Source organism: Mandrillus leucophaeus, unplaced genomic scaffold (assembly GCF_000951045.1).
Source record: "Mandrillus leucophaeus isolate KB7577 unplaced genomic scaffold, Mleu.le_1.0 Scaffold340, whole genome shotgun sequence".
Classification (NCBI taxonomy): Eukaryota; Metazoa; Chordata; class Mammalia; order Primates; family Cercopithecidae; genus Mandrillus; species Mandrillus leucophaeus.
In genome coordinates, this window is record NW_012103588.1 from 1,066,554 (window position 1) to 1,079,782 (window position 13,229).

General features: G+C 37.8%; 1 protein-coding gene across 2 annotated transcripts in view; it reads right to left on the reverse strand.

Moving 5' to 3' along the window:
• Positions 1 to 1,005: 1,005 nt before the first annotated feature.
• LOC105545862 (POC1 centriolar protein homolog B) overlaps positions 1,006 to 13,229 on the reverse strand; it is a 110,977-nt gene continuing 98,753 nt past the window's right edge. For both annotated transcript variants that reach the window (XM_011988902.1, XM_011988903.1), the window contains 2 exons: positions 6,607 to 6,825; positions 1,006 to 2,540 (listed from right to left, as the gene is read on the reverse strand). In XM_011988902.1, the coding sequence (XP_011844292.1) occupies positions 2,436 to 2,540; positions 6,607 to 6,825 (324 nt within the window). In that variant the 3' untranslated portion in view covers positions 1,006 to 2,435. The remainder of the gene's footprint in view (positions 2,541 to 6,606; positions 6,826 to 13,229) is intronic.

Genomic DNA, 13,229 nt, shown 5'->3' on the forward strand with positions numbered 1-13,229 from the left:
ACCATGCACTGCTGGCTCTCCCTCACTTTCCACCATGAGTGAAACCAGCTTGAAGCCCTCACTAGAAGCATCTGCACTATGCTCCTTGTGCAGCGTGCAGAACTATGAGCCAAATACACCTCTTTTCATTATAAATTATCCAGCCTCAGGTATTCCTTTATAGCAACACAGAGGGAATAAGATAGGAGGCAACTTGTAGTCTTCTAGCCAAGAGATTAGTGGCTTGGATTGTGGTGGGAGATGAAGGTGTAAGAAGTGATCAGGTGTTTCTACATTAAAATGTCCTGAAGGAATGAACTGTGGGGTGTGAAAGAAAAGAATCAAAGAGGATTCCACGTCTTCAGCTTGAGCAATAGGAAGGAAAGTTGTCATTTTATTGCCACATGGAAGTCCAGGAAAGAAACTGCTAGTGACACTGGTTGGGGTGGGGAGTTAGAGGTAGAGGGCAGAAGAATCGCTTTTGGACCTATTTAGAGATGCCTATTAGAGTTCCAAGTGGAGACGCTGATCAGGCAGCCGGATATTCAAGTTAGGCAAGGGAGGGGCTGGAATCTGATGAAGATAAAGGAGATTCCTCAAATGCTAAAAATAACTAACTAACTTACTAACTAACTAACCAAATAAGTAAAGAGGGGAGTTAGAAAATTGAGTCTGTTGAAAAAGTTTCAAGGCATCTGCATTTATATCATCACTATTTTTATATCACTTATAAAGTTCTGTGACGACTGTAAAAAGTGTCTGGCAACATCAGGTTGTAAGAAGTGGCTACAGGTGGTTTCTAAAGTGTGGACCTCAGGCCACAAGCATCAGTATCACCTATGAGATTGTTAGAGATGCAAATGATTGGGCCCCACCTGACGCATGGAGTCAGCTCTGGAGATAGGGCCCAGGAAACTGTTTTGACAAGTTCTCCAGAAGATTCTCACATATTAAAGACTGAGTGAGCTGGATGATGAGATGTTTCGTACTTCTGGGTTTTAATCATTTAAAAAGAAAAGGAACAACTTTTTCTTTTAAAGCAAAAATGTCTTTATTGTTTCAAGCATGACAAAGTGAACAAAATTGATAGGAAATTTCATTTCTTAGTCTTCTCAATGAGGTTATAAAAATACAATGCCACTTAGCTTTTGTAAGCTCTTGAAAATGTCCAGAAGCTCACACTTAGTATGATATAAAAAGGCACTTATAACACACAATAAGATACTTAGAAACCCACCTCATAGATACAATTGAAATTTCTTTGAGAAAAATTTCTAAATGTAGAAATAAATAGGACGGCACTATTTCTTCTTTTCCAAAACACAGAATAGCATTTTCCCCCATGTTACCTATACGCACCATAAATGTGGACACCTCCTCCCATTTTTGTTCTTGATACAGGTTGATAATGAAGCTGAAATTAATTTGCTTGCTTTTCTTCAATTTAATCTCAATTTGGTTAAAAATAAAACAAAATTCTTAATTTGTCACCAGGATCTTTTAGACTACCTGGCTCATTTACATTTTGTTTTAAATCACAATTCATTAAATAGGAAGACGATGATGCAAAAATTTTAAAAAGTACTTACTATTTAGCTGCTCAAATCATCCTAAGCAACAATATTTCTGAAGCATGTGTACATACTTGTGTGTATATTTTTAAATATCGCTGTTGCATCACTCTGACTTTTCAGCGTACTGAAAACACACTAACATAATTTTTGTGAACCATGATCAGATACAACCCAAATCATTCAGCACATTCATCTGTGATAGACAGGTGAGTTTCATTTCCTTCAGGTTGGCCAATGGATAAACAAAGTACACCATAAATTAAATAAAAAACCCATTGCCCTATGCCATATCTGTGCTGGTGTTAATTAAAAGAAGTGTATTCTTGCTGTGGAAATTCTGTGGTCTGGGAAGTTTTATTCGTTCATCCTTTCAAGGCATTAGTAAGAAAGGATAATTTTTATTTTGAACAGAAAGAAACATAACAAGTCAGATCAATAATTCATTATTTGCATGTAGGATGCTATTTTGGAGGTAAGCGAATTATTTCACCCCATGACTGTCTGAATATGGTCAATCTGAAATGACTTAACAGTGATATCCAGAGATTTGGTTACTTTCCTGGCAGGATTTGGCCTAGAAATGAAAATGGACATTTAATATAATATGGGGAAAATACAGAGTCACTTGAATGCTTATCACTTTATTACTGCAATCATAAATGATAGTAATTTAAATTAGTCCTTCACATTGATTTGTGTGTTTACATTAGTCCTTAGATATGCCTTTTCTGCCTTTTGTTCTGTTGCTCGCCCTTTTAAGAAATGCCATGATAAACAGCACATGGTCCTGTTGCGTGGAGTATCTTGTACTACCTTCCTGAGTGTATGTACATTTGTTCATTCATTGTGCCTCTGCCCAACAAATGAAAATGAATTTTTTATTCAGCTTTTCTGTTGGACAGCACTGAAAAGCTTTTGCTGATTTTCAAGGCAGTCTTTCAGCTTATCCTCTGTCAAAGTCAGTCGCTGCTCCAAGATTGAAACAGTCTGCAAAAAGGAGGACAAAATAATCAATGCCTGGTCCTCTGGTGGTGAGGATGACAAAGACAATCTCTGCATAGGAAGGTGAGGATGACAATGACAATCTCTGCATAGGAAATCCTTTTTAGAACTGGGATGCCCACCTTTCTACTAAGAAGTTGACTCAAAAATGAGCCCCAGAACTTGCTTTGCTTCTGGGCCCAACCACAGGGCAAGGCATTATCAAACAGTTGGAGAAAAGAAAAGAAAAGAAAAAAAAAAACCAAACTGATGTGTTTGAGAAAAAAAGCAGCAAAAGATCAGACCTCTTATGCCTGATCTTCCAAAGCATCAAAACCAGGGAAGAAGCCACACAGTGTTCTAAGTGGTGCCATAAGCTACACACTTAGTGGAGAAGGGGAGCGGGTGCCAAATTCCACATGCCAGCCAGATGCCACTGAAATGTCATCAGTACTCATTCTGTCATCATCCAATCCATGGCAAACCATACCTAGAGCACTGCAGATGGATGGCCAGATTGCTTTGAAAATATCATAACAATCGCCTCCAGTGCCCTCACACAGAAGATGCTAATATTTCCTCGTGGAGTTGTTAGGAGGATTGAATAAAATAATGCATGTAAAATGTTTATGCTAGCACTGGACACACATGGTTTGAATAATCCTGTACTCACTTATTAGCTAAAGGAGTTAGAACACATCCAGAATACATATACAAACACACATATGTATATATATAAAACGTTAAAATATGTTTTATACATATGTTAAACTTGGGAAATCTAATTTTTTGTGATATTGGCTACTCTGTCTTCATTCTTTTGTATCTTTTTTTTTTTAAAAAAAAACTTCTTATTATAAAATAGGTTATTCAGGAACCCACACAAGGTACATGTGTTATTTAATGGATTCTTATAAGAAATATGTTAAACTTGGGAAATCTAATTTTTTGTGATATTGGCTACTCTGTCTTCATTCTTTTGTATCTTTTTTTTTTTTAAAAAAAACTTCTTATTATAAAATAGGTTATTCAGGAACCCACACAAGGTACATGTGTTATTTAATGGATTCTTATAAGAAATACATCCTCAAAACCATCACCCATAGCAAGAACTAGACTCCGCCAGCCACCCCAGAGGAGCCTTCCATGTGCCTACCACGTGACGTCCTTGCCCGCCCTCTGTAATAGCCACTATCCTGACCTTTAAAATGATTGCTTTCTTTATGGTTTTATTTCTCAGGTGTGCATCCCTAGACACTATAATTTTCTTTCCCATTTCAAGAATTAATGTGTCACTTAAAGTCTCTCTTAATTTACAGGTGCCCACCCTCTCCCTCTCTTTTCTTTACAATTCGTCTGTTGATAAGCTCAGGCCATTTGACAAGCTCTGAAACTGCACATTCAGGGTGCAGCTCAGCCTGTTCTTCCATCTTCTGTATATTCTCTAAGTTGGCTGTTGGATCCAAAGGCTTGATCAGGTTAGATGCCTTGGAAAGACTACAGGTGGTGGCCTGTTCTCTGATTAGAAGGCAGATTAATAATTTTTGGTCATTTCTTCTCATGAATGTCATAGTGACTCAATGTCTACATCTATTAATTCCTGGAGATTGCAAATGATGATATTCTAATAATATCATTAAAACATTTTGTTAGTTGGGATAACTAATAAATAAGAGACATTTTCCTCATCTACTACTTGCTTACCTAATGGTAGAGTTCATGTAGGAAACACATGACACTTGCTTGGTATTTAGTCAACCAGTTTTAAGATAAAAAAATTGAATCCCTATCGTCTTTTGAATGTAACCAATTTTTAAAGGTATTATTTAATAGCTTTTGCCTTTTCATGTTTTTTACAATCTATAGATCATTACTAATTAAAAATAATAGCGATGCTGTTAATACATTCTACCATTTATTGAGTGCTTACTATGTGCCAAGCATTTTATTAGACACTTTTTTTTTTGAGACAGGGTCTTCGTCTGGAGTGTTAATGGCTTGATCTTAGCTCCCTGCAACCTCTGCCTTGTGGGTTCAAGCGATCTTCCCACCTCAGTCTCCTGGGTAGATGTGACCATAGGTGCGTGCCACCCTGCTTGGCTAATTAATTTTGTTGTTGTAGAAATGAGGTCTTAGCACTTTGGGAGGCTGAGCTGGGCGAGTCGCTTGAGCCCAGGAGTTTGAGACTAGCCTAGGCAACATAGTGAGACCCTGTCTCTATAAAATAAAAAAATAAAAGAAGAAATGGGGTCTCACTACGTTGCCCAGGTTGGTCTTGAACTCCTGGGCTCAAGCAATCCTTCTGCCTCAGAGGCCCAAAGTGCTGGGATTATAGGTGTGAGCCATTGTGCCCAGCCCTTCAGACACTTATACATTATCACAGTTCCAAATGCTAAAAGTTATTTATACATTATTAACACCTTTAAAAAGGGTTAACTCCATCTGTCTACCATCTAAAACATAATTTCATTTCAATGTATTTCTAATTATAGTTCATTAACAATAAACACCCTCCAACTTAGTTAGGTGTTGTTAAGTCACCTGGAATTAAAGTAAATCAGAATGTATTTATTTTACTTGCTGCTTGCCCACAGAGTCACTGCTCCCCTTTTGCAAGTGTGTTGTGCCTGCTTCTAACCTTTTTAATATGTAAAATGAATCCATTCCCTAAGAATTAAAAATCATACAGAAATTCAATAAAGCTTAAAGTGATTTATTTAGCTTTGAATCCGGTAAAAAGGAGGAGAATAGGTCATGAAACTGAAAGAACAGGGAATGGAAAGATTCACTCGAGAGAGACCCTAATGAGGACTGAATGTTGAAAGGTAACAGTTTAGGTGAGGAAGTTATGGCAATATGGGAAACAAACCAACTACAACTAAATTTGACATGAAGTGAAGAGGGCGATGGCCTTTAAGGAAAAGAGATGCCTGATAAATAAAGAGAAAGCCACGTATAATACAATAGTACAAAATGAAACGAAGTGATTTTTAACATGATTTTCTTTGAGCAAGTCATATGATGACTCCAAGTTCTCACATGGCTCTTTCTCACAATCTGTCAGATGCCTCCAAAGGCCCTGAGGTGATATCTACAGGATAAAAATATTCATTTAAATTAGTGGTTTTCAACACTGGCTGTAAAACAGAATCATATGGGAGTTCTTAAAAGACTGATGCTAGGGCCTTATCCCAGACCAATGGAAATGGACTCTCTGGAGGTGAAAACCAGGTATATGTACGTTTTTTAGCTGCCCTAATGATTATAGCGGACAGTCAGGGTTGAGAACCAATTGGGTAATTTCTATGCAAAAGTTATTTCTATTTGAAATATTTTTTTTCTGGACAAGTAATTGACATCTCTGTAGTTCATATTTTACCATCTTTTTATATAACTTGCTACTGTCCACTCCAACAAATATTAGTATCTAGTGTTCTCATTCTACATATCAAAGAGGAACAAGAGAAGACTTATTCAAAGGGAACAATGAATCAACAGAGCTGGAAGAGAAACCTTTGGTGTATCCATTTCAACATACCATTTCCCTTAAATTATGTCTATACCTTGTAACCAAGAATTTTGGTATATTATTTAAGATCCACTGTATTTTTCTTTGCAAAGGTAAACTGGCCTCCAAAAACTGGGTAATATTCTAACATGGGAATGCAAAACCATCACACCTGGAAGATCACTGCATCAATGTAAGAGGCTTTGGGATAAGAGAAGTTATATACTGGACAGTGAGAATATTTTCAGTTAAAATCTACAAACATTGGCAATATTTCATACTAACCAGAAATGGTTACTCCCAATATATTTTTCTTATGGCTCTAAATTTTTTCTTAGGAATGGCTTAAAGTGTGTGTGTGTGTGTGTGTGCACGTGCACACACAAATGCATAGGCTCTGAGTTCATTTCCATAAGATCTTGTTTAGGGCATCGCCACCTTGAGTTTGCTTTGCTAGTACAGAAAAATTTCCCCTGCTCTGCTAGTTCTGCAACTTGCTGTATCCAGAATGGTTTTGTGTATCTTACCCCCAAGTGCAATGCATGCAACCTGTGCCATGCCCACCTGTGTCAAAACATTGAGTTGTTCCATAATATGCTCTAAAGCATCAGTCACAGCGAGAGGTATGCTCCTTTGACTTTCGCAGGGGAGGTCACTCATGTCTTCTGTTTTCTTTTTCGTGGTTGTTGGTGAACATTCTGGTGACAACAAGGAAGGGTTCAAGAAATATCCACAGGCCTCTTCACCCTTGTCTGGCAGAGTTCTACCACTGGTTTCTGTTGTCTTTAATGTCACAAAAAATATAGGAAGAGTTATATTTTCCAATCTTTAAAATGATAAAGTTTAAAATATTCCTCTTCTAAAAAGCCCAGCCTTACATTGAAGATTTATCCTCAACTATAATAAATTATGGAAATTACTATAATTTAATAAGGAATTATTATAATTATTTTACTAAGGAAACAAAGCTGAATAGAGAAAATTCACAATTTTCCTTGACTTTCTTTTCAATGAAACACACTTTCTATACACTGATCTGAGGGATCTACTATTACAAAGATTGTTAGATGCAGTTTAATTCTTAGTTTAAAAACAACATTCACATCTATTAGGATGACTATTATTAAAAAAAAGGAAAATAACAAGTGTTGGTGAGAATGTGGAGAAATTGAAACACTTGTCCATTGCTAGTAGGAATGTAAAATGGTTCAGCTGCTGTGGAAAATAGTTTGCCTCTTAGTTACCCCCAAAATTAAACAAAACATTATCATATGATCCAGCAATTCTCCTCCTAAGTATACATCCAGCAGAACTCTGAAAGCAGGGACTCAACTGGACACTTATACTTGTACAGCAATGTTCATAGCAACATTATTCACAATAGCCAAAAGCTGGAAACAACTCAAGTATCTATCGATAAATGAATGTATACACAAAATGTGGTATAAACATACAATGAAATATAATTCAGTCATAAAAAGGAATGGAATTTTGATACATGCTATAACATGGATACATCTTGAAAACATGCTAAGTAAAATGAGCCAGACACAAAAGGACAAACATTGTGTGACTGCACTTATATGAGGTGCCTAGAATAAGTAAATTCTGAGAGACAAAAAGTACAGTAGAGGTTACCAGGGGCTGGAGGTAGGGGTAATAAGGAGTTATTGCTCAGGAGTACAGAGTTTCTACTTGGAATGATGAAAAAATTCTGGAAATAGATAGTGACGATGGTTACAAAACACTGAATACTGTGAATATACTTAATGCCAGTGAATTATATACTTCAGAATGGTTAAAATGATAAATTTGACATTATATATATGTTACCACAATAGAAAAACCAAAAGTCCTCCATATAGCAATGAACAATCCAAAAATAAAATTAAGAAAATAATTCCATTTACAATGAAATAGCATAAAAATATTTATGAAAAAATTTAACAAAAGAAATGTAAGGCTGGGTGTGGTGGCTCAAGCTTGTAATCCCAGCACTTTGGGAGGCCAAGGTGGACGGATCACCAAAGGCCAGGAGTTCGAGACCAGCCTGGCCAACATGGCAAAAGTCTCTACTAAAAATACAAAAATTAGCCGGTGTGGTGGTGCACACCTGTAATCCCCGCTACTCGGGAGGCTGAGGCATAAGAATGACTTCAACCTGGGAAGCAGAGGTTGCAGTGAGCCAAGATCATGCCACTTCACTCCAGCCCGGGTGACAGACTGAGGACATGTCTCAGAAAAAAAAAAAAAAAGAAAGAAAGAAACGTAAGACTTGTACACTGGAAACTATTATACAAACCATCATTGAAAGAAATAAAAGATCTAAACAAATAAACATCCCATATCCCAAATTCATGAATCAAAAACCTTAATATTATTCAGATGGCAATACTCCCCACATTGATATGCAGATTCAGTGCAAACCTTATGAAAATTCCATTTGTCTTTTTTGCAGAGGTTGATAAGCTGATCCTAAAACTCATATGGAAATGCAAGAAACCCATAACAGCTAAAATAATATTGATGAAAAAAATGTGAAGGACTCATACTTCCAAATTTCGAAACTTATTGTAAAACTATAGTAATTAAGACAGTGTGGCACTGACATAAAAATAGACATATAAATCAAAGAAACAAAATTGAGAGTGGAGAAATAAACCCTTCCATTGATGGTCTGCTGATATTTTTTTTTTTTTTTTTGAGACAGAGTCTCACTCTGTCACCCAGGCTGGAGTGCAGTGGCTCACTGCAGGCTTCGCCTCCCAGGTTCACGCCATTCTCCCGCCTCAGTCTCCTGATTAGCTGGGACTACAGGCACCACCACCATGCCCGGCTAATTTTGTTTGTATTTTTAGTAGAGATAGGGTTTCACCATGTTAGCCAGGATGGTCTCAATCTCCTGACCTTGTGATCTGCCTGCCTTGGCCTCCCAAAGTGCTGGGATTGCAGGTGTGAGCCACAGCGCCCGGCCAGTCAGTTGATTTTTGACAAGGTTGCCAAGACAATTTAATCAAGAAAGAATTGTCTTTTTGACAAATGGCATGGGGAAAACCCAATATCCACATTCAAAACAATGAATTTGGGTCTCTACCTCACACCATATACAAAATTAACTCAAAATGGATCATAAAGGGCTGGACATAGTGGCTCATGCCTACAATCCCAAAGTGTTGAGAGGCCAAAATGGGAGGACTGCTTGAGGCCAAGAGTTTGAGATCAGCCTGGGGAACATAGGGAGACCCCATCTCTACAAAAAATAAAAAACTTAAGACAGGCATGCTAGTGTGTGCCTGTAGTTCTAGCTACCCCGGAGGCTGAGGCAGGAGAATGACTTGACCCCAGGAGTTTGAGGCTGCAGTGAGCTATGATGGAACCACTGCACTCCAGCCTGGGCTACAGAGTGAGAAACTCTATCTCTTTAAAACAAACAAACAAACAAAAAACAAACGACATCCTCAAAACGATCCTATTGGTATCACTTTGAATTACTCAACTCCATATGACAGAGAAAAGCTAAAACTGTACTGAAAATGTCCAGAAGAAAGGCTCCTAACAATCACAGATCCTGAAAGAACAAGTTAACATAAAGGATTTTTAATGCTACCCAGTCATACTTAGAAGCATCTATGAACCAACCACCTATTTATGCTCTGAGCTAAAGGAACTAGGAAGACAACATACAGCACTTATCTACATGGGTCTGCAGCTACTGAGCTGATCGCAAGGACTAAAATGGGAGCACTGTAGAGGTGAGTATGGAAATACAAAGGATTCTCCAAGAAATCTGGACTCATGAGCACAGTCTGCATTCCTGATCCTAGACCTCACTCACTGGGTACAAAATACGATGTCCATGCTCCACAACCATCCTCACCCCCAAACAAATAGTTCCTGCTCAAAGGACAGGCTTTAAAAAACAAACAAACAAACAAACAAAAAACATTGCTTCTGCTCTGCCTGCAATGGCTTTCTCTGCCATCCTAGCATGACTGCATCCTTCTTGACCTCCAAATTTCAGCTTAACTGTCACATCTTCAGAAATGTAGTCCCTGCCCTGACCACCCTGCTGAAGCTGGACCTTTCATTCTCTAGCATGGCATCTTGATGCTTTCCTCCATAACTGCCCAGAATTTGTATTTATATATTTGCTGTTTGTCTATTGTCTGTCTCCCTCACTAGATTACTATGTTTACTCTTCTCATCACTGTATCCCTTGGATCATTTCGAGTACTTAGCAGAAGCTTGAATATTTTTGAAAATGTTAACCACTTGTATACAGACTTTTTTTTTTTTTTTTTGAGTCTCGCTCTGTTATCCAGGTTGGAGTACAGTAGCGCGATCTCAGCTCACTGCAAGCTCTGCCTCCCAGGTTCACACCATTCTCCAGCCTCAGCCTCCTGAGTAGCTGGGACTACAGGCACCCACCACCACCTCCAGCTAATTTTTTGTATTTTTAGTAGAGACGGTGTTTCCCCATATTAGCCAGGACGGTCTTGATCTCCTGACCTCGTGATCCGCCCCCCCTTAGCCTCCCAAAGTGCTGGGATTACAGGCGTAAGCCACCGCGCCCAGTTGTATACAGATTTTATTATTGCTCTCACAGATGGAAACCAAATTATCTATAACCAAGATGGTTTTTTGGAAAAAATATGGATCACAACATACCTAAGTATGTATATACATGGCCACAAATATTATTAATCATATTGTAATAAGAGCTTCAGCCCTTCTTGGAAAAAGGCCTCAATCTAATGAACAAATCAGTTATTGAACTCTGGAGGTTTGCAGTCAAGGTCGTTAGTATAGAAAGGACAATAGGAAAATTGGCAAAGATGATTTAAGACCATAGACAATCCAAGCAATAAAAGACCTCCAATAGGTTTTCTTGTTTGAGACCAGCAAAAAATACATTACTATCATATCACATATGGAAATGAAAGAAAAAAGGGAAACGCATATGGGCAGAGAGAAAAAAGGGTGCCAGCTCTCCATCCTACAACATTAGCCAAATGACATCTCTCTCTGTCTCTCAAAGGTATTGGAACCTAGGTATTAGCAGATTCCTTTCTACCAACCAACCCTGTCTTTACATCCTGTTTTTATAGGAGAAGAGTGAGATGCACAGGGTGGGGGAGGCTCAGTACATTTCATACATAAACATTTTTAAAAAAGGTACAAAGGGAAAAACATGGTGTTAAAGATTCTTGGCTGATAGAAGTCCAGCAAGTCTGTAGTACCTGCTTCTCTCAGCACGTTGAGATATTCTCCTATTTCAAAGGTGCTAATATTCAGTTTTGAATAAATACTTACTGAGCATCTATCTATGCATACTATCATACAATGATAAATGTACATATGGTATGATGCCCGCTCTCAAGGATTCTCTGTTGTGATGAGAGAATTCAGACCGGGCAGGGCCTAAATCCCCCACAGTGCCTGGCTCATCTCTGGCACTGCTGAAGGAGCATGAAACAAACAAGCAGACAAAACACAAGCAAACACATGATTGTAAGACTGCAGAAAAAACAAATGCTTTGGTAATTCATAAAAAGAAGAAATCACATCATGCTCTCATTTCCCACCTCTTACTTCTTTTGCTAACACTGTGTGATACAGTGAAGCAATAGTAATACAATCATTGATTGATCCTACAAATAAGGACCTCCTATGGTAGGCTTAGAGCTACAGCAAAGAAAAGACGGACATGATTTCTTTCTTCATGGAGCGTACAATACTCTGAGGCAGTACTTTATCAAAAAGGATGGCAGGGCAATCACTACCCTTACATTCTTCTTTGGATAACCCCATGGTTGCCATCTCGAAGATGGGAAATGCATCCTCATCAAGGGCAAAGAGTGAATCTAAGGGCTGAGAAATCCTTATCTGCATAGGTCAAAAGGGTTCACTTTTCACCTGAACAAATGAAATGGAGTAAAAGATACAGATCTGACTGATGCAAAGAACTATGAAAGTCCTGAGAACTGAATATAAAACATATCACATCCCGGGGACAAATGACTCTTAACAGGTTCTTTAAATATCATGGTTATTTTTAACACATACATCTTCATTTGTCACTTATTTTTGAGGATGAATTACTTTAATGCATCAATGAAAACTGAAAATTTTGGCATTGCCGAACACATTTTTATTAGAAAATTAACCATTCAACAACATAACCATGGTCCACACATCTAAACTATTATTATTTACATAATTAACAAAGGAACATTCAAGATACTGCGGCGCTCAACTACATGTGAAAGTTCATACATTATATCTATTCCCCTTCCTCCTTTCCTTTTCTCTCCTTCTCCTACCACCCTTTCCACCACCCACCCTCTGGGCTGGCGAGTCAGAATTAATCACTAGTGCCATTTCACTCCCACAAGACTTCGTGCCATCAGTAGAGGATTTCTCACTCCTTATGATATTTGTGTTTACATATCGGTATTCCCCATTAGATTATGAACCCCTCATGTGGGGTCAACAACTTTTATCACCTCAGGTGCTTGGCATAGCACATGAGACATAGACAAAGCTCCACATTTGTTGAACTGAATTTAATTGGCTGTCCTGCATCAGCTGAGCCAATCACAAAAAATTAAATATTAGTAATTTGATAGTATTTGGAGAGAAATATAACCCCCCAAAGTTAAACTAATGCAATTTTCTGCTAAAAATTACAATCTTAAATGCCTTCTCAGAGGTACAGTGAGGGAGCAATGCAAGCATATGTTATCTAACTGCAAATCACTGGTAGATTTTTATCCCCTAAAGGCATACTTGATAGCTTCTGGCTGAATAACATAAGGATTTTCCTGACAAATGTGAATGCAAAAGTAGGCATTTCACATGTAAAGATAATTAGTGACCTGAACTTTAGATATACATTCAATCAGTTGGTTAAAATAGTTAGTTTTGATTTACGACTAACATTTCTACTTTTGGTTTAATTCTGTAAGTAGAGAACAAAACAGATAAAAGGCAGAAAAGTATCTAAGCCAAAGCGAGTTTCCCATTATTGAGGTTCTAAAATAGACTTGGGAAGGTCATTTGTCAGAGATATTGTGAAAGATATACAAACATCAAATCAGGAAATTCAATTGAATGCCTTTTAAAGTCCTTTTTATTCCTGATGTTCTGAGATTTTTAAATCACTACACACACACACACACACACAC